This window comes from Tursiops truncatus, chromosome 7 (assembly GCF_011762595.2).
Source record: "Tursiops truncatus isolate mTurTru1 chromosome 7, mTurTru1.mat.Y, whole genome shotgun sequence".
Classification (NCBI taxonomy): domain Eukaryota; kingdom Metazoa; phylum Chordata; class Mammalia; order Artiodactyla; family Delphinidae; genus Tursiops; species Tursiops truncatus.
The window spans coordinates 101,881,292-101,902,401 of NC_047040.1; the positions used below are offsets into that span (position 1 = coordinate 101,881,292).

General features: G+C 56.5%; 1 protein-coding gene across 1 annotated transcript; it reads right to left on the reverse strand.

The window, feature by feature from the left end:
- Positions 1–1,435: 1,435 nt before the first annotated feature.
- Positions 1,436–7,124, reverse strand: EN1 (engrailed homeobox 1). Its single transcript, XM_004320643.4, has 2 exons — positions 5,629–7,124; positions 1,436–2,507 (listed from the first exon to the last, which is right to left on the reverse strand). The coding sequence occupies exons 1-2, from the start codon at positions 6,530–6,532 to the stop codon at positions 2,191–2,193; spliced, it is 1,221 nt and encodes a 406-aa protein (XP_004320691.3). The 5' UTR covers positions 6,533–7,124; the 3' UTR covers positions 1,436–2,190.
- Between the last annotated feature and the right edge of the window lie 13,986 nt (positions 7,125–21,110).

Consider the following 21,110-nt stretch of genomic DNA (forward strand, 5'->3'; position numbering starts at 1 on the left):
TGTCACTTCCCCCAGACATAGGCCCAAATCGGGGGGAATTTTTCAAGAAAAACGGCAGACTGACTGGTCACTCCCACTTCTCACAGAATCAATCCAACAAACAGGAAAGAAACCCAAGGGAAGAGCACAGAAGCAGAGCTCCCATGGGTGCACCAACACACCTGCAAACACAAATAAGCACATGAACACACACTGTGGACTCACAAACATCCAAGTGTGCATCTAATTACAGAGACATGAACACCCAGTTGCGTAATGCTCACACATGCAGGAATACACAAAACCCCGTGGGGTGCTCAGATGCACCGATATCTATCTACACGTGATCACATATACACATGAGGTTTTCGGGACACCTACGTATCTGGCCACACGAGTACAGGTACATACGTACATACTACAGAAGACAGGGGAAAACGGAGAGAACAGAATTTACCATTCAAACAAAATCCTGGAGCAAAGGGAGATAAGAAGGGACCTCCTCTTCCTCCCCCTAGTGCCTGAATGGCGGGGTCCAGTGGCTACCCAAGAAAGCTAGGCACCAGGGTCTGGGGCAAGTGTCCAGACATTTCCCTCTATGAAGTCCGGGGGTCCTGGGGGTCCGGGGGGCGTGTGTCTACGCCCCTCTCGGTCAGAAAGCAAGCCAGGCTTTGTTGGGATTGTGAAAGGGACCCTGCTTAGGCTTTGGGTTAGGGGCGAGTCAGGCCTGTGCCCACGTCGGAGGTCGCGGCACAGAGCGATCCGGCAGCTGACCGAGGGGCTGCCGCTCTGCATAGCTTCCCAGCATCCGGGCCTCCTCTCCCGGTTTTACGGAGCCAGGAGCTCCGAGCCCCGCGAGGCTCGTGTGCCGCCCTCGACCAGCCGTTTCGTCAACAAAATCACTTCTCCAAACGAAGAGCGGGAAGTCCAGGCAGCCCCGAGGCGCCCCTCGCTCAGGAGGGGAGGCAGCCCCTCACCGCTGCCCTGCCCTGGGAAGGCCTTCTGCTTCTAGAGGAGAAAACCTCCAGCAAAACTCGCATCAGAAAAAAAGAGACAGAGAAAGAAAAGAAGTAAAGCTGGAGCGAGGAGCAGGTTGAACCAGAGCAGGCTGCAGCCGGGCTGGTCCTGGCTCTGCGCGGGAGGCAGCCCCGAGAGCCCGGCAGTGTGTCCGAAGTCAGGACTGGGGTGTTCCGGCCTTTGGGCTCCTTTCAAGGCAATCGGAGACCAAGAGTGTCCCTCCAGACCCTCCAAACCCGGGCCTCCAAACCCGGGTCTGGGCCGCCCCTATCACCGCGCCCCCCTGGCACCCCGTATTCATTGTGTGGTGTTGGATCTTAAGGCTCGGCCGAGCCGCCGCGGCTCCCAGCCCGGTGAGCGCGCGCTGTGCGCCGGGCCGCCGTGTGCCTGCGCCCTCGCCCTTCCCCAGCCCGCAAAGAGGAGGGCCGCCAGCCGCTCGTGAGCACAGTGTACACTTTATTTCAGACTACAGGTTTCTGAACATAATAAAATCTTTGGCTTGTAGCGGCGGTTCAGTCTCGCAGTCTGTGGGGTCGTATTTCTCAACAAGTCTCCGGAAAACGAAAGGGGTGGGGGGCAGGACAGACAGACCGACAGAGGGGGCCGGGAGAAGGGCAGACACGCGAGGAAGCACACTCTCACGCACACAAAGAAAAGTCCCAGAGAAACGAGGGCCAGCGATGCGGGGCGGGAGGCACCGGAGAAGCAGTAACATTCAAAAGAAAACGAAACTGGGCCGGGGGCAGCGAGGCGGAGGCGGGGGATAAAATAATTATAATAATTATAATAATTATAACAATAATAATAAAGGAGATTAATAAAAAGTCCAGCAAATAGAGATCGCTACACATAATTCTTTTCCTTACCTGAAATTAAATATATACAAGGTCGTAAGCGGTTTGGCTAGATAGAGCTTTAAGGAGTTCGCAGTTTCGTCCCTTATACTGTGAAGAGAGAACTGATCTGATTTTTCGATAGCACCTGTCCAAGTCTTTCTCCCTTTGGAAAAATGTCTCGTTCCAACGCGACTCTCCGTCCTGGGGACCCCTTTCTCTCTCTTTTCCCTGTTGTTCCCTTCCTCCTCCTTTGCGCTGATTATTTCTCCCCGGGCGTGGGGCCGGCAAGGCGGCGGTGGCGGTACCAGGAGGGGGCGCGGGCGCGGCGGCCGGACCGCGCGGCCCCTGCCGGCGGCGGCTACTCGCTCTCGTCTTTGTCCTGGACCGTAGTGGTTGAGTGGTTGTATAGTCCCTGCGCCATGAGGTGCAGCGCCAGGCCGTTCTTGATGCCCGTGGCTTTCTTGATCTTGGCGCGTTTGTTCTGGAACCAGATCTTGATCTGGGACTCGTTGAGGCTGAGCTCCTGGGCCAGGGTCTGCCGCCGCTGCTCGGTGATGTAGCGGTTCGCCTGGAACTCCGCCTTGAGTCTCTGCAGCTGCTCGGCCGTGAACGCCGTCCGCGGCCGCTTGTCCTCCTTCTCGTTCTTCTTCTTCTTTAGCTTTCTGGTGCGTGGACCTGCAGCGGCAGAGAGGGACGGGTGGGAGGTGGGGACGGAGGGCAGAGGGGAGGGGGAAGAGGGCAGAGGAAGCCGTGAGAATTGCGGAGCCGAGCGGGGATCGCGCCCCGCGCTTCCTGGGCGCTAGCCGAGGCCCCGCTGCCGCCGCCCCCCACCTATCACCCGCGCCCGCTAGCCCCTAGATCAATCGGCTGGCTCCTGGGGTCGCTGGGTTCCCCTCTGGGATGCCCGAGGGTCACGGAGGCAAGTTGGCCGAAGTTGTGTGTGCACCCACACCCCAGTTCAGCACAGGAGAGCCGTGTGATAGGCTTAAATCACAGAGTCCAAGATGGAGAGATATTTGGAGCTCCATCCAGCCCAACCCAGAGTTGGAGATCGGGGGCCTGCTGTCTTCACAGTCCCGGAATAAAAAGAGGCTCAACACTGTAGTAGTAGAGACACTAGGACGGGATTGCCCTGGGGAAATCGCCAGCCTGAAAGCCAATCGTCTCCCCCTCCTCAAGAAGCGCACCTACACCCACACACCTACAACAAGACCCCATCTGCTTGTAGCTATCGACTCCAGAAAACAAGGGGATAAGGAGGGCGCTGTGAGAGACCTGTCTAGCTCCAAAGTATTCAGCATCTGCTCTCTCGACCTGTTCTTCTGTCCCTGTGGCCTAAAACGAAGCCCTTTTATAGGGTCCCAGGAAGACGCTGACCACCCGTTTCCTTGAAAAGGGAGAAAAGGCCTTCACCCGGTTGTATGCCTTACCCACGTGCCCTGCCCTGAGTTCTCTGTTTTGTCCTTTGGATGGTGCCAGTAAGAAAGAGAGGGCCCTCCCCATTCCTGCACCCAGCAGCACAGGCACGGCTCCCTCACCTCTCTTTTGGACACAGAAGCTGCAATTTCAGGATTGAAGACTGAATAACAAAAGCAAGCCAGAGCCGCTTTCCCTGCCCACCTATTTGCACGGTTATTTATCCACGAGCAAAACAGGGGCAGAGGGACACAGAGAGTGGGGCAATCCCGACAAAAATCTGTGCTTTGCCTCTAAGACGGGTATAGGAAGAGGCCACAGGAAACCTTCCTAGGAAAGTGAAGTGTCCCTCAGAGCCTAGTCTGCGAAGAGGGCTGCCATGGAGCCCAGCCCTGAGGAGAAAAGGGAAAAGACAGGAAACTGACTCTAAAGCCTGCACCTCTGCCCATCAGCCTGCACACCCAAGCCTCCTGGAGTTTCCTTGCTGGGCCCTGTCATGCTTATGGGAGCTTCCTGAGTCAAGTGAAGTCCCTGTCAGGGCTGTTAACCTATAAAACTGTCTGGAAGAAGCATCTTCCCCGGCATCTCCAAACCTAGCAACAGAGGGGCAAACTGGGCAGCTGGCTTCTGGGGCAGACCAGCGCTGGGGTCACCAGCTGTCCTGTGACAAAAGAGTCCAGGCCTGGCCGCCCCGCAAGTCCGGGCTGGGGTTCGTCTCCCTGAACTGCTCATGCAGGAGCAGGAGCCAGCACCCTGCTTCCCCAGGCTCGTAAGAAGAAAGCAGCCAAGAACAAAGACAAGGCCCACTCCTGAGCCCGGTGCAGAAAGCACTGGGAGGCGGGGTGGGACGGGAGGAAGGCCTTGGTGTAGTGTAGTCATTAGCCTAGCGAGCAGAGATGGCCCAGGAAATGTGTACATCCTCAGAAAGACCCTGCTTGCGCGTTGTGCGTCCCGGACGTGGTTAGAGTGTTGTTGTTGTTGTTGGGGTGTGTGTGTGTGTGTGTGCGCGCGCGCGCGCGCGCGCGCGCGCAGAGGGAGGAACACTTGTAATAAAATCGTAGCCTCCTGGCCAGCCCGAGCCTCACGGCCTGACAGCTCAATCACTCTATCCATCAGGCGAGTCAATCAAAGCAGCTTTTCGGAGGTTCAGGGAGCCCGTGTCAATAACGGGGCTCGAGATGGCGGGGGCTGATAGCGCGCATCGATCCGCGCGCAGCCGGCAGCGGTGCAGAGGCGGAGACCAGCCAGAGTAGAGCGGCGCACCGCTACGCCGTACCCTGCCTCCTGCCAGACCCCGGTGGCCGGAACCCCAATCGGAGGCCAAGAACCCCTGCTGCCCTCCTCTTGGCTCCCACCGGTCTCCCGGGAGCTGCAGTCCGGGGAGGCGGGCAGGCCGCAGCCTCCTCTCCCGGGGCCTAGCGGCTGTCCCACAGTAGGTCTCAGATTGGGGTTCTCGAAGCGCAAGGAGTATGTGGGTAAAGGGCCAAAGGAAAATCGAGAAAAACGGGCCTATGGCTGACAGAAATCTGCTATCTGGCAGACGTGCGAAAGGAAGGAGTGAAAGAAGGAAGGGGCAGGGCCGGGAGGATGTGCGAGGCGTGCTTCGGAGAATCTGGGGCAGAGGGGTCTCTCATGCCCTCGGCCCAGCTTTCTGACCTGAGCCTGACCTGTCTTCTCTCCCACTGTCTGTCTGTCAGCTCTAGAAAACCAGGGGCCAGGGGCTCTCGGCACCCACCGTTTCAGCAACTGCCCTTCCCTGAATTCCACCCACCCGGGTCAGATTCTCTTGGCTACCCGGCCTGGGGAAGAGGGACAGCGATCTGACGCGTTTCTCTCTCTTCCTGTGTCTCCTTAAATCTATCTCTATGCAAGTGAGCTCTCCGCAGAAAATATCGATATGGTGTTTGTGTCTGTAAGAACACAAAGTGAAGATTATTACTCTAATGACAGCTTTGTTCGATTTCGGCCTCCGCAGGACGAGGTTGGCGGGATTTCAGACCCAGATTTCTAGGCCCACCTTCTCGCTGATTCTAAAAACCCCTTTCCCTGGACGGAAAAGCAATGATTGCTTGTGTCTTTCCTAAGAATAATAAAGGTAAAACACAAAGAAGGCCGGAAGGGCTCGGAGTTCAACACCGAAGGATCTAGCTTCCCGTGCCCTGAGCTGTAGCCTCCCGGGAGGTGGCCGCAGAATCCAGGAGCGCAAAACTGGGTGCAATGCTCGACTGTGACTGGGACCGAGGTCAAGGAGGAGGAAGCAGGCGTGAGAGAAGAGAACGCCCGAGATCCGGCATGCTCTCCCCAACCCGGAGGCTAAGAGTTCTAGGGGCGGCGTCCGCGGAGCCGAAAGGCACGGCGCAGCCTGGGGCTGGGTACTCACCGGAGGACGGACGATCCGAGTAGCGCGTGCAGTAGACCCAGGCGGGCCACACGAGGGGCTGCTGCGAGTCAGTTTTGACTACGGGCCCGCCGTTGGCTGAGCCCATTAGCAGGATGGCCGGGTTGCTGTGCTCCGGGTACTTAGCACCCTGCGCTCCCGGGCTCCCCACGCCGCCTCCACTGCCACCGCCGCTGTCCGAAGGTTTGGCCGCTGCTGCTGCTGCTGCTGCCGCTGCTACGGCCGCCGCAGCCGCCGCCGCCGCCGCCGCCGCCGCCGCCGCCGGGTTCCCAGCTTTGGACGCACCCGCTCCGCCGGCGGTGGCTGGCGGGGAACCGTCGGGTGGGCCACAGTTCGCGTCCGGGGCGCACAGGAGTGAGGCGGCTCCTGGCGCCCTCGTGCCCAGCGGGTGGACAGGGTCTCTACCTGCGCCGGTCTGGCCTCTGTCACGCTCGACCCGACCTCCTCCTGCGCCTCCTCCGGCCGCCGCCGCCGCCGCCACCAGGAGCTGCGGCGGCGGCTGCTCCTTTTTGCAGCCGAAGTCCGGCCTCAGGATGTTGTCGATGAAAAAGTTGGTGGTGCGGTGCAGCTGGGCCGCGGGCTGCGGCTGGTGAGCAGGCGCCGCGAGATGCTGCTGCTGCTGCTGCGGCGGCGGCGGCGGGGGCGGGGGGTGCGGGGGGAGATGCGGGTGGTGGGCCAGGGGCGGCAGGCAGGGCGCCGCGGGCGGCGAGGGGGGCGCGGGCTGCGGAGACACCGGCACGCTGTCTCCATCGCTGCCGCTGCTGCCGCTGGCGCCGGGGCTGAGGCTCAGGCTGAGGCTGCCGGGGGCCGCCGCCGCCGCCACTGCCGCCGCCGCGCCGAGGCCCGAGTCGCGCTGACTTTTAGGTTCCGGCTGCTGTTCTTCCATGCTCGGCCGCCCCGCCGCCTCGGCCGCCGCGCCGGCCCCCGCCCCCCCCGCCTCGCTCCCCACCCCACTTTGCCAGCGGCCCGTGGGGGTGCGCGGAGGAAGGAGGCCGGCGAAGCCCCAGCGAAGGCACGGGGCGGGTGCAGAAAGAAAAGCCCAGGCGCCTGGCCTGGATCGCTCGCTCTTATCGAGCAGATCTCGCTGTCTCTCCCTCTAATTTGTAGACATCCAGATATGGAGACACTTGGCTATTTCTTTTTTCTTTCTGCAACCAGATTCAATGATTTGTTTTAAATGGGGAGTAAGCTACGGCCAAAAAGAGAGGAAAAAAAATAAAAAAAGGAAAGGAAAAAGAAAGCAATAAAAAAGAAAAAAATCTCCAAGATTTTTTTTTTCTTAAAGATAAAAAATAGTCTTTAAAGTCTAGCCATCTTCCTAGGCAGTACTGAGGGGTTTGACTTCCCCGAGTGTCACGCTCAGCTGTGCCCAGAGCGCGAGGCTGGCAGCGCCTTTAATCGCCTTTGCTTTTTTTGCAGGGAGAGCGCGTCTCCGCCAGCGCCGGGGCTGCCTCTTTTTTTTTTTTTTTTTTTTTTTTTTCAAATCTCTGACAGCTCGGATCTTTGCTCAAACTCTCTCGCTTAAAAAAAAATCACCCAGGCACACTTTTTGCCTTCAAACCGGAAGCACGTGAGTCAGGGCCGCACGTGTGCGGGGCCAATGGCGAGCCAGGACTCGCGCTGACACCCGGGCCTCGGCCCAATAGGCGCGCGCGGGACTTTGCGGATAAATAATCCGGGGGCGGCGGCCGCTGGTGGACAGGGGGCGCCGCGGCGCTGGCCCCGCGTGTCCGGCCCGCCCTCCCCAACCCGCACCCGAGCCCCTCCCCCTCTTTCAGGCCAGGACCGAGGAACGGGCAAAATAGACCGAGGAGTGTTGGATTTCGGGGTGTAGGCAAATAGGGAAGCAACTCCATAAACAACTTGTTGGAGAAATTCAGGATTACGGGTGCGTGCGCGCCGGGCGCAGGGTCAGGAGACAGGGGAATCGGCTCTTTTGGCAACCCCCATGCCTAAGAAGCAGACTTTTATTTTATTGCTCTGGCTTTTTCTTGCTGTTATTAAGGGTGAAAGGTTGCTGTCTCTGTCGGGGTGTGCCTGTATGGTGTATGTTTGTGTGTGTGTGTGTGTGTGTGTGTGTGTGTGTAGTGGAGGGGGAGGGGTGAGACGAGGAGGGTCGGAGATGTGAAACAGACCTCGATTTGGTTACTTTCAGAGGAGCAGTTTATTTTTAACAAATAGCAAACCCCGAGGCCAGCTGCGTCTAGCTAGCACCGTCTGTTTGAAGGTCTGTAGTGTATGCTGGCCGGCTGCACTGCGTGTCCTTCCCGGGATATCCGTACCCATGCCTTTCCCTGGCGGGACCTTCGACAACCCCCAAGAGCTGTCCTGCCGCCGTAAAGCCAGGCCCAGAGGGCGCGAGAGAGCCCGAGCGCCAGTCCTTCCCTGGCCGCTGGAGTCGAAGCTGTCCCATCGGCCCCTAGGCCAAGCAAGTCAGGGTGCGGATATCCGCGAGGCCCCGGCTTTTGGCTCAGGGCAACCTCCGTGTTAGATTTCCCTGCAAAGTGAAATCAAGCAAGTAAAAGTACTGCACCCCAGGTATTTGCCCTAGCCTGCTGGACAGCGAGTTTCCCCCGGTGGCCCAGATTTTCCTAGGATTGCTCCCGACTCCGTGGAGGCCTCTCGTTCTAGCCCAGAATATTCTTCCCAGGCTTTGGGGGGAACTGCAGGGGCTCCCGCCGCTCCCACGCTCACAGGGATTCATCTCCAGTCGCTGGGCTCTTTTTCGCCGTTTCCTGGTCGAGGCACCCCAAAAGTTTTCCCACTGCGAGGGACAGGGTAGGGGAAAGTGAGGCATTGGACATCTGCGGGGTTTGTCTGACGAGCCTTTTCGGAGGGCCAGGATCCGACTGTGTGCTGAAGCCTTCGGTTCGAGAGTAGCTGGAAAAACTCCAGCAACTGAGGCCTCCGCGGGGATGTTGTCTCGGAGCTCCAGCGAGCCTCTCGCTCTGACCACCATCCTTAACTGGGACAGCGGAGTAAGGATCTCTTTGGGGATGTTGTCTAGCGGAAACATGCAAAACAATCCCCTGTACCCAGAAAAGTCACAGAGGGTTAGGAAGAAAATAAAACGAAAAATCACAATCAGCCGAACCACCGCCCTAGCCGAAGTTTCTCAAAGGGGCTGGTGGAGAGCGGGAGTTCGTATAGCTGGCTGCATCTTCGGGTCAGCCGAGGGTCTTCCGAAACTCGGGCTCTCAGAGTTCCTAGTTGGACCTTTTCGGCGGCTCGGGGGCAGCGAGAACCACTTTCCGAAACGCTGCGCTAAAGCAGGCCCGACGTGATCTACACAAACCTCCCAAGTCGGCCTCCAACTGCACCTCCCGGGTCCTCCTCAGTTCTACACCCAAGGGCTCCCCTAAATCTCCCGGTGCCTCCACCCTTTCTCCCCGAAATGGGGGTGGGATTTTATTTATATTTAAGTTCGCAAAATTGAAATCTTTATCCCGCAAGCGAGCGTGGGTACTTAATTAAATTCTAATTAGGACACTATCAATATCCTATTTAGCCGCGTAGCTTTTGTGCGCTGCGGTCCCTTTCAGCGCCGTAAATAGGGTCTCGACGCCTTATCTCGCCTGCAGGAGACGCCTCGAGAAGGGCTGCGGAAGATAATTTATAGGTTTTAATTACTCTTCATTCCGCCTGATCAGCTTGGCGTTCATCACAGGCCTGTGAATAAAACCCTGGTCAAAAGCTCTGTCACATCGCGCTGGCAAGACGCTTAATCAAAGTGAGCGGCCCCGCGCGCCGCGCGGCCCGGCTCCTCCACGTAATTTCCAGCCAGCTGATAAAGCCAGCTGAATAATGCGGCGGCCCTTTGGAGACACCATTTACAGAAATGACTTTATTGACGGCTTAACGTCGGTAATTCATTTTACCTTTCATGTAGTGGAGCCCGGATTTGTTACAGTAATGGGATGATAAATGCACCCGCAGCCCGCGAGCTCCGGCTGGATTAGGCGGCGCTCTGCGCGCTGGCTCGCCCCCCACCCCGGTCCTCCCCCAGGCCAGGCCTTCTCCGGATGCTCGGCACCTAGAGCCGCCTGCTCTCCGTGACCCCCATCCGAGCCCACGCCCTCCTCTACCTCCTGAAAATGGACATATTATTGGGAACTCGGTGTTAGCGGTTTGGTGTCCTGGCAAGCCTGACAGTCAGGTGTCAGAGTGAGCAAATGTTGACCCAGGTGGGTGTGTGAGGGTCCAGAGGACTCACAGTGACCCCAGGACTGTGCCTGTGGGTGAGGAAATACGGGCAGGGTGAGTTGTGTGTACAAGCATGTGGGTAAAGGGGTTAGGTGTGTGTGGAGCAATGTGTGTGCACATGTGAGTACACGTTTGTGGCAGTCCTTTTTGGGGTACTGGTTTGTGCCTTTGAGAATTAAGGAATGTCTTCCAACTTGATAGAGTCCAGGTAGGGAGGTGGGCTGGCAGGAAGCAGGTTGGGGAAATTTACGCAAACGGAATGGAGCCCTTTTCTCCAAATGCCCTCTGCTCCTGGGCCAAAGATATGGAAGTCTGGAGACAAACGGTGCCCATTTCCATTACCTGAAGTTCTGAGCTGTGCAGCTCCGCTGGGGTAAGATGGCCCACAGGAGGCCACTGACCTAGCTATACCTCTGCAATAAATTGACTGTCCCCAAGTTCCACTTCCATACCCAGCCCACATAAAAGTGGAGAATGACGAGAAATAAAAGAACTTTAAATGCCAAAGGGGGGATTTCTTTCCCTACTTCAGTGAAGGAAGAAGGGAGCCCAAAGAGACTTTCAATAGCGGAGGGTGGGGTAAGAAAGACAGGGGGACTCCCCAAAATTCCTGCCTCCCTCCCACTCCCAGACTTCCTCTATTGCAGCTAACCAGGGCCTTCCACTGAGCAAAAGGCACCTGGCCAAACCGAGGCGGGAGTATTTGTGTGTCTGCGGGATGCTAGAGAAGTATGGGGATCAAAATGATGAGGGGGTGGTGATGAATGCTTCTCACAGTGAAGGCTGGGATACTGTTCCTTTGTTTCCCAATCTTGCAAAAACTACTTATGGATATGGAGGGTGGCCCTTGGCTGTGAAGGGTAGGAGCCTGTATTCGTGTCTATTTGCTTGTATATGTGAGAACCAAAGAGAGAGGAATGAGTCCATGAAAGCATTGTTTGTGTGTCTGTGTGTTTGTGTGCATGGCTGGAGGCTCGTGTATGTACACATCAGTGTGTACCCCCGAGTCTGCGCCACCAGTTGGGCATGGAGAAATGTGTTTCCTGAGGGTTTTGGTGTACGCTGTTCAGGAAAGAGAAGTCTCCCTCCATCTCACGTTTCCACAGAACTTTGGATTTCGTTTAGGCAGAGACAAATGTCACGGTCCTGCCTGCTTCCACCTCTCTTTTGTGGATGGGTGTGAGGAGAATTGTGAAAGAAAACCTCGCAGCCTGGCCGGGCGTGCGTGCATTGGGCCGAGAGTGCGAGCGTGTTGCATGCACATGGTGGTAATCGCATTTCGAGTGTAGATCAGATGGCAGTGGGGCCTCGTGGCGCGGGACATGAATGAGTTGTCGCAACACAATAGCGGGCAGCCTTCCTACGGGGACTGGGTGACCAGCGGTTTTGTTGGGAGTGAATGCGAGGAGATTTCTGCTACAAGTGCCGCGGTATTATTATGAGCCGGAAGGTCAGACTATACATCGCAGGTCCCCAAAGCCTATAGACCTTGGGAAATGTAGGGCCTCGAGCCACGTCATTGTACCTGACAGTCCTTTCAATAGACTAATTCAATTAGCGCTTGGGGGTTTGGTCTTCATTTGGAGGCCATAATAATGTGGAGGTGGGTGGGTGCAGGGGGATTCCTTGGGTATTGGTTCTGCCGGAAGCTTGGAGTGGAACTGGGGGAGGCAGGGGAAGGGATAAAGCTGAGGTGGGTGGGGCAGTGCGTGGGAGGCAAACCCTAGAAATAAAATGTTCTGTTGACTCTAGAAATTGGGGCGGCTGCTTTATTTGTAGGTAACCTAGAAGATTAGGGTTGGGGGGTGAGGCAGGGAGAATTTCTTTTTTTTTTCTGTGGGCAAGAAGTACAGCCATAAATGTCCAGGTTCCTAGAAAGCCCCCCAAAAGCTTCCTGTGGGAGGTTGTCATCTTTGGGGATTTCAATATTTGGATTTATGCCCCTACCATCCTGCCTCCCCTCAGGGTTTTCTCCCTTTTATCCGAGGGAGGGGCAGTTCACAACACGGATTTTTTTGTTCTAGAATCAGTTTTTGTTTTGGGGTGCTTTTTCCCCTTTAAAGCCGGACAACAGAGAAAATTAAGCCCTTTCTCCGCTTGACTGTGGGAAATGGGGGAAACATCTCAGTGACTCCCGAAAATCGAGCACGGGGTCGGCTCCTGACATCCCGGACACCAGGGCGCAGACACCAGACCCGTCGCTGCCGGCGGGTTGCCTCGTCGGCTTAGGGCTGCTCGGGCTCGGATTCACCTTCTCCTCGGTATCCCCAAACCGCCCTAAAGCTGCACCACGCAGCCAGCCATGCCCCCCGGAGCCGGGAATTTTAGAGCTCACGGCTCCCAAAAGCAAGGCGACTACATATATTAATATAGAGATATAATATAGAGATACATATATCTCTATATTTTTCACTTTAATCAGACATCCTGCTTTTCTCCTTACATTGAATTCCACCCAAACCCCAGAATCGAAACCCTAATGTTCGCACCCTGCCCCGCCTAAAAAAGAAAAACTCGGAGTAAATTTAACTGCTATGCTCGAATTTTCTTCTCTCCTTTATTTTGCTTTTCGCCTTCTCTCACTCCCTCCTCCTCCCCAGAAGGTTCCCAGAGCCTGGCGATCCCCAGGCCTAGGGGGCCCCCTGCCCACCCAGGTCCCCACCTGTCCGAGTGGCGGCTCCTGCCTCGATCCAGCTCGGCGCGGGTCAGGGTCCACACCGCCTGGCCTCGGGAGTGTGCACGCCGGTGGGTACCGCTGTGAGAGGGAGCGAGGAGGCACCAGCGTGGCTTCCGGGTTCTGCTGCCCCCCTCGGCTGAGTCCGTGCTCCCCGGGAGGTCCAGACCCAACTCCAAAGGTGTGGTCAAAAATATAACTCAAGAAGAGAAGAAAACACCCACGATATCCAAGTCCTTCGCATAGAAGTGCCCCTGTGGTTCCAAAACCGTGTTCTCTGGCTCGCCCCAGAGTTAGCAGTCATCCTTCTTCCCTCGACTCCTATAGGGGTGAGGGCTGGTCCCAGGGCTCTTCTCCCACTGACCCGGGAAGAGGAAGCAGAAGTCCGCGCACCCGGCTCTCGGCGCTCCGGCTCCCGGCCGGCGCCTTCCCGCCGCCCTCCCCGCTGGCCCCGGGTCACGAGCCAGGCCGCGCCCCCCTTTCGTTCTCCGGGGTGCAGCCTCCCGACCCCCTCCCCGGGGAGGGTGCGGGGAGGACTCCGGGTTCCCACCGAGATCGGCGCTGCGGGGAACTGGTGGGGAGGTGAGGGAGGGAAAAGTTTGGGCTGGAAGTGGGGCGGGTGGGGAAGGGAAGTCTGGCGTGCCTGGGAGAGGAGAGGGAAAGAGGGGCGAGCACCCGCGTGCCTCCCCCCAGCCCCCGGCCCCACCTCCGAGCTCAGACTGGATCGCGTGCGGGTGAGATCGGCGGTGGGGGGGAGGGGTCACTGCAGTGTCGAGGCCTTCTCCGGCCACCTTCTCTGTCCCCGGGCTCCTGCAGAAACCGGAGTGGGGGCCGACCGTGCGGCCGGGCGCCTGCGTGTTTGTATGTGACTGTGTGTGTGAGAGGCCCCAGGTGGGTGCGTGTGTACGTGTGTGCCAGTGGGCACGAAACGGTTGTGTGCATTTTTCGTGTTCCTCTAACCCTTGCGTGGTTGCGCTGTGTCCGTGTGTGCAAGTGTGTGTGTGTGCATGGGCTCTGCGCCGGTGGCTGTGCTTGTGCGTGGCCATGTGTACAGTCTCGGTGTGTGCGTTTGTGTGCCAGCTGGGAACCTGAGAGCAACTCCCTCCGACCGAGGCTCTGCAAGTGAGGTGTGTGAAAGAGCAACGATCAGAGGGCTCTGACCCCCAAATCTCCCCTACCACCACTCCCCCACCCCCATCATTGAATTATGCAAAGGCAGAAGGAAGTAGTTGTTTAAATCCTGATTAAAATAGCCACTGGTTTTCTGTTCCCCACCAAAACCCACCTGTGCAATCCCTAAGCCCTAAGGCCCCACTGGGGGAAGAGCGGGCAACACGTGGCAAGGTCAACATCAAAGGGACCTCGGGGAGAGAATAGCCCCAAAGCCCACTCCACAGATGAGGCAACTGAGGCCCAGCGCGGGAAAGGGACTAGGTCAGGGTCCCACAGAGGCCGTCAGGAACCTTGGACATCTGAGTTTTGTCCCGCGGCCTAAGTGCCAGATGAGAGCGTGGTCTCCTTCCCGCGCCTGCCAACCCCATTCCATTCTCCTCTAAGTAAGGTGTATTCTCTCCCCAATCTGTCTGTGAGGTAGAAGAGGCAGCATCTCTTGGCGCTGGGAATGCAGTGGGAGGCGAGGGGGAAACACGATCCCTCCCTTCGTCGGTCCCACTGGAGGGCGTTACTGTTCCTGCTCCCACGGGGGGGGGGGGGGGGGAGGCGGGGCGGGGTCTAGCTGCTTCCTCTCCACCCCCCCCCTCGCCTTCAGAACTTTCCAGGCGTGAATGGTGCTGTTAGGGGTGGGAGGTCAGTGAGAGGAAGGCTGGCCTCATGGGCAGTGGGCGGGGGGAGGGATGGAATACGGACCCCAAAGCCATTCCGGGCACGTCCCTCCCCTCCCGCACCAAGGACGCCCGCCCCAAAATTGTTATGCAAAGGAGTCAAGTCTGTGATCTTCTGGCGATCAAAGCGGCAAAACCAAATATTAGAAGAGAAGTCAATAATGGATGAGCAGATTAAGAAACCCATCTCGAGGACAATTATCGTCGCAATTGAAAAAGCGCCGGGCTTCCCTCCTCCCCCCCTGCCCCAATATTAAAAGAAAAAAATAAAAAGTAGGTGGAAGAATGGGGCCTGGGGATAGTGGCAGAGGAGGGCAGCCGCCGAGCGTGCGTGAACGAGCGGGTGCGTGGAGGCGCTCGTAGAGGGGAGATAACGCCCCCTACACCCCACCAGGGGGTGACCCTATTGGGTCCCGGTGTTTTCTCTGGCCAAGTGCGCAGAGCCTTACCCTCTGCCCTCAAAGGTCTTTGGCCTCTTAAAAGAGAGCGTGAGGCCACTCTGAGCCGAAGCGCTAGAATCAGAGTTTCTAGGGTCTTTCTTTTCAGAGCCTCCGGCACCCAGCCTGAGTCCCCCGGCTGCACCCCCTTTCTGTCCGTTTTCTTTCGGGAGAGGGACCCTAGGCAGATGGGTAGGGCAGGGAGCCTGGTCTTACGGGCGCGGGCGGATTCCCGGCCGGTTTTCCTGTGAGGAACGCGCCACCTATCGGTGCTATGGGAGAACTGCACCCGTGTGGTGCTCCCGGGCCCGCGAGGCTGTCTGGGGGAGGTTGGATTTGACCTCCCGGGGCCGGGAGAACCAGACCCTTTCCTGACAGTAGACACCTGACTGGGGACAGACTATGGGATTCCCGGAAGGCGATCCTTCCGGGAATCCCCTCGCCTCGTGAGAGCTAAAGTGGAGAGAAAAGCCCACGAGGGGCTCTTAGCTCTGTGATTCCTAAAGCAGAAACGCCTGCGTTCCAGTGGGATGGGCCCTGCGTTGGGAGTCACGACTGGATTCCTTTGACGCCTCTGCCTACCATGCGACCTTGGGAAGGCCCCCGGCTTTCTCCGGGCCTGTTTCCTTACTCGTAAACTGAGAGAACTGGATTATACTGATCCCCTCTCGACTCTGACCTTGAATCTAACATTGAATCTAAGCAGGATATGTAGACACCTGTGTCTTGTATTTGTTTCTAGCTCTTAATAGATTCCGGACCTTTATATGCCATTTATATCCTAATCTCTTATACATATTTAATGTATACCTGCTTCAGTTAATATTACTGTTTTCTCAGTTGTCCAAAGATTTCATTTGAGTGGGGTCAGGACGGTTCTTGGCCCGAATAATCCTGATACATGCCCATTTCCTTAAACTTGAAAAAAAAATCTAACAGGAAAACTTCGTTCACTTTGCAGTGTGGACACTGCCGGGGAGGACTGGTGTCATGGGGCCAGGGAGAACATAATGGACACACATGTGGGAGGGTTAGGAGAGAAGACTCAGGCCCTGGATTGCGGTCAGTGTCAGAGAGGACCCGGAAGGACAGAGGCTAGACGGAACTAGAGAGACGGCTGAAGCCATGGACACTCTGAGACCCCTGGGGTGGGGTAGGGGGTAGCTCTTGACCTGAGGCTCCTTGATAGATGGTGTCGCAAGAGCAGTACAGGCGGAGACCAATGTAGGATAGCTCAGACCTTAAGCCAGTTCCCCTTGAACTCTCCATGAAATTTAAAGAACGGAAAGAGAGTGTGGGAGACAATATTTTGCTCTAGTTCCCCGGAGATCTCTTATGACTTCTGCTTGGAGTTCCGGGTTTGTGTAGCGGAGGGAAGCGAGGCTTCCGGCTGTGGGTCCTTTCCTCAAGGCATGGAGCTCGAGCTTGAGACAGCCTGCCTCTGCCCAGGTTAGACGTGCCCACTGGGGAGCCCCCAAACGGTCCGCACCTGACAGAGCAGCAGGCAGGCCCGCTAGCCTCATCTTCAGCTCCTGAGTGGCCAGTGGCAGCGCGCAAGGCCAGATCGGCTGCATCCGACGACAGCTGAGCGAAGGCGCGCATCCCCTCCTCTGGGAATAGAAATTCCCCTTGGGACACCCAGAGGGGCTGCCGCTTTGAACCTGGCACCCATTGCTTTCGGAATGGAGAGGACGCTTCTGGTCTTTCGATCCGCGAGTCCAGGAATCGTTACGGGTTGCCGGCTCCTCGGAAGTGGTGAATTTCAGCGTCTTGACAACCGGCGCACAGTGCGATTCAGGGCCAGGGGTTAGTGTTCTTATTTGGAGACGGGAAAATCAAGGGTCTGGTCACTTGGTGAACGTGAAACGAGGCCTTGAGGGGTCAGTTGGTGGCGTAGCCCTGACGTCCTAGCGGTCTGTGCGGCTCAGAATTTTTCTCCCGCTTCCGCGAGGTCGAGTCGCGTTAGTGGCCGGCGTGGGGAGGGCGGGGCGGTTGGTGGTCCCGGTTCTCCGCGGAACTCACACAGCAAGGGCCCTTTCCCAGCCCCTCAGACCTGACCCGTGGAATTCCGGACTTTGCGTCCCCTGGCCTCGGTGTCGAAGCCCTGTTGGTTGCCACCCTGCTAAGCCAGGTCGGCCTGGGAAATGGGAACTCCAGGCTTGGGCCTAGTACGCACGGCCCGCGCACTGGGGCCCGAGGGGAGCCCTGGGCTGCAGCTGTGGGCTGAGCGGGGAGGCCGCGTGGTCACTGTCTCCCGGCGGAACGAGGAATGGCAGGGATTCCGTGTGCATCCCACCACCTCTTGGACTGTCCCAGGCCGGCCAAGAAACCCAGATTTCAGGAATCACAAGACGCCACTGCGGAGAGCTGACCGAGACACGGGAACTTCGTCCGCGCTGGGGCGGAAAACGCCGGTTCCAATGTGCACAGCTCAGACTAACCTCTGTGGTGGGACCGGCATAAGAAAAGGAACGGATTTACTTTGCACTTTTCTCACACTTCACTCAGATGTTGCCGGTCTACAGAGCCATCGGGAGAGACAGAGCGATAAGGAGAGAGATGGCGTGGGGGGGGGGGGAGGGGAAGGGGAAAAAGAGAGAGAGAGATTGATTGATTGATTGATTAAAGGTCCCCTTTCTCCAAAAGAGGAGATAAGGATGCTGACGAGTCGATAGCCAGCATACATCGGGTGTGCTCTGGACGCAGCTCTAAGCTCTCCATCTGGGTTAGCTCATTTAATCCTTACAGTAACCGACTGAGATATTGTAGCTTCTCCTCTCCAGTTTACAAAGGAGGAAACTGAGGCACGGAGAGTCGTAAAGTAGCCCAAAGGCATGCCCCTAGCAAGTGGAAAATGAAAAGCAGAATCCGTCCGCAGCTCTGGAGGAGCCAGATGGGGACAATCCGCTCAGGGCACTCTCGAAGTCGCCCCCTGGCCCCAGGGAGAGCGCAGGTTGTCATCTTCCTGCCGCCGCACCGACGCGAGGCCTCAGCGCTCCCAGGTGCTCTAGGCGGGCAAGATTCCGGCCCTGGGCCAGAGTCTGGCTCCTTCAGGGGAGCCCTCAGCCCGGGCTTCCAGGCCCTCCCCGGGGTAGGCAGATCTCCCGTCCTCTGCAGGGACTGGAATCCTCTCCGGGGAGATGACCTTCCGTTTCCATCACTCGGACTGCCCCGCCGGGGAGCAGCGCGGAGGAGGCCGCAGCCACTCATGGCTGTTGTTGGTGCTCTTTCTTCGAGCTTCCAAGCTTAGTGACCTCGGAAGGGGCCCAGACTCGGCCTTGGTTGGCTGCAGCAGGCGGCGGGGGGCAGAAAAGCTGGTCCGGGCAGGACGGAGCTGCTGGGACGCGCCTCCACGCTCAGTGGCTGGTCTCGGCGGCTGCGAGGGTGATCGCCGAGGCCCAGACTTTTACAAACTTGCTTTCAGGCAGCGGACGAGGACCCCGGCTGGGACGCGCAGGGCGCTCGGGTCCCACGCAGAGGACAAGTCCCCGGGCTTCCTCAGACCTGCGCCTCAATTGTCCGGTTCAGGTGATGGGCGTCCCGGCGGCGGTTGAGGCCAGTGGCAAAATCCCGGGGACCCAGCCTTTCCCAGCCGTCAGCCCTGGGGATCGCTCCCCTTCCAGTCCCCAACAGCCCTTCCCACATCTTGGAGCTGCCTTGACCAGGATGAGTGTGGGAATGGGGAGGAAAGGGCGCGAATCTCTCTCGGGAGGGAAAGAGGGGACCTAGGATAAGAATCGCAGGAGACACAGGTCCATCCCTCTCTACCTTGGCTCCAGGTCACCTGCAGGCCAGGGGAACCTTTGCCGGCCCCCAGAACCTGCAGCTGGTGCTTCGCAGAAGGGGTTGCCATTAATTCTAACTCCCCCGGGCCCTGGTGAGAGGACTTTCCAGGCAGAGGAAAAGGAGGTGGCCTCAGCTCGCTTCGGAAAAGTGCAGGTGGGCTGAGAAGAGGGGGCCGGTGCCGCCCCGGGGTGGTGCGTCCCGCAGCTAACCGCCTGGAGTTTTAGTCTTTCAGCCATGGCTCCCTCCTCTATCTCCTCCCCAGAGCTTTCTCCTTGAATCCCAGGAGCAGAACTAGAGGCCTCGCTGTGAGGTCTTGTCTCTAAGGTGGGATCTGTGGCTTCCCCAGTGAAACCACTTCTCCAATGAGCAGTGAGCGGAGAATCTGCCCCTTTCACAGCCCAGCTCTGAGGTCCGCCGGCCAGCACCACTCTATTTTAACAAACCTAATTAGGACTCGTCAGATGCTAAAATCTTCCTATCCTATCCAAGGCTGCCCTGGGTCTGGGAATCACAACCCTGTAAATTCACAGTTTGCTTTATTGGAGATTTGGAAAGAGACTGAAGGTGTCTGTAGTTATGAATCAATGTGAACTTGAACTTGCCTTTTTTTTTTTTTTTTTGGAAAGGTGTCTGAATCTTGAGCCAAAACACACCAAAGAGATTCTCCTCCCCACCGCCCCGAATCCCCACTCCGTCCTGGAGGTTACAGTTACCTTGATTGTGGGGTTCTGGGGGTTGGGAGTGCAGAATCTGCAGGGAGTAGGGGAGGTTATTTAACTTGGCTGGGTCACCAGAGAGAAGGAAAGCCAAGAGACAGTGCTGTCATCCCCTCTTCTCCATCAACCTTTAGCATTTATCTCTCCCTGCACCCCAACCCCCCACCCCCGTCAGTCTCCCAGCTATCAAGTGTGGACTCGACAGGAATGTTGCAAGGAAAAACTAATTAAGTGGCAGTACAATGCTTTGAAAATATTAAGTGTCATGTAAATGTCTAATGCCAATAATAATCTTGATGGTGGTCGTTATGTGCCAGGAAGCACATCCCAGACAACCCAATGCTGAGCCCAAATGTGCGAATCTAAGAGAATCCCAGGGAACACCCGTCCTTTCAGCTGCAGAGCCCCAGCTCTGAGTGGCCGGGTGTAAGGTGGGGACTCTAGGTCCTGCACCCATCGCCTGTAAATCACCTGGGTTTAATTCCAGCTGGGAGTCCTAAAGTTACTGCCTTATCTGACACTGGAGCCTATCACCTGTAAAGTGGGAAGTTAGTGATTCCCAGGGTGTGGCTACCCCCATGGTGGATTCTGCTTCCTCCAGGCTCTGACAGGCTCCACGGTGTGCTCACATCAAGGTCTGACCTTTGTGATCTGGGTGTCTTCCATCTTCCAGAGCTTGGTTAAGACAGCCGTTAGGAGGGTTATACCCTGGTTATCCTTCACGTTTAAATAGAAGGATGTCCTGTTAGGGAACACACATCCCTAACTCCCCTCTGTCTCTGAACTGTCAACGGGAGGGACAGAAGGTCTCAGGTCTTTAACATTTTTCTAGTTTGATGAAACACCAGGCCTTCCCCAGGACTTAAAGTTTCCTTATAAGGCAATTTCACCACCACCCATCCCCTCACCCCCATCCTCTCCCGGCTGAAGCTTCCCCACGACTGCTGGGCTGAAGACATGGGGCACTGAAGTATGCCAAAACCAGTGGAGGCTCAGAGGGCGGCAAATTACAGTGACTCATGATTGAGGCTTTTGGAAATTTCCTTCAGAAAGCACTGGGCCTTTTAGGGGTTTTGTAGAGTCAAAACCTGGATACTTTACCGCTACTTCTCACCCTACAATTTGCCCTAATTTTATTTCTCAGTGACTTGGGGAATAGGTTACAATTTCAGGCTCCTCCAGCTGACATTTTTTGTTAGACCGAATTTGGTTGGATTTTCAGTTTTTACTGCTATGTGAGGACATACCCCTTATCATTTGGGAAGAAAATAGCTGACTTTTTTTTTTATTATACAAAAGAAACAAATTCTCGTCTAGTTAAGCTTTAAAAACCAAGTGCTTTGTTTTGTTTAAGCTAGGCTTCAATAACTCAAAAACACCTTACCTTTAAAAGTAAAACTTTTTACAAATCAGACAGAAACAGGTGCTTTCCTGGGTATTTTTTTAAGGTGTCCAAATAGGAATGCGATTAACAGCGGGAGTGTTAGGGTTTGGGGGTTAGGCCATGTGATATTTCAGGGTCAAAACTGAAGAGGTTTATAAGGTCAGACACTGACAACACACACACACACTCACACACGCAACACACACTCACAGTTAAAAGGAATTCTAGGCTTTGCCATTTCACTCTTTCCTAGGAACCTCTGGGGGGAAATGGGAATGAATAAGCATGTGTAACTTTTGTAAATTTTCAACAAGTTTGTTTTGTCTTTGTTGTTGTTGTTTTACTCGGTGCCACGTAAGACTCTTGCTACATCCTGGAGAATTTGTTTCCAAATCAGATAAGTCACCAAGTAAGACACACTTG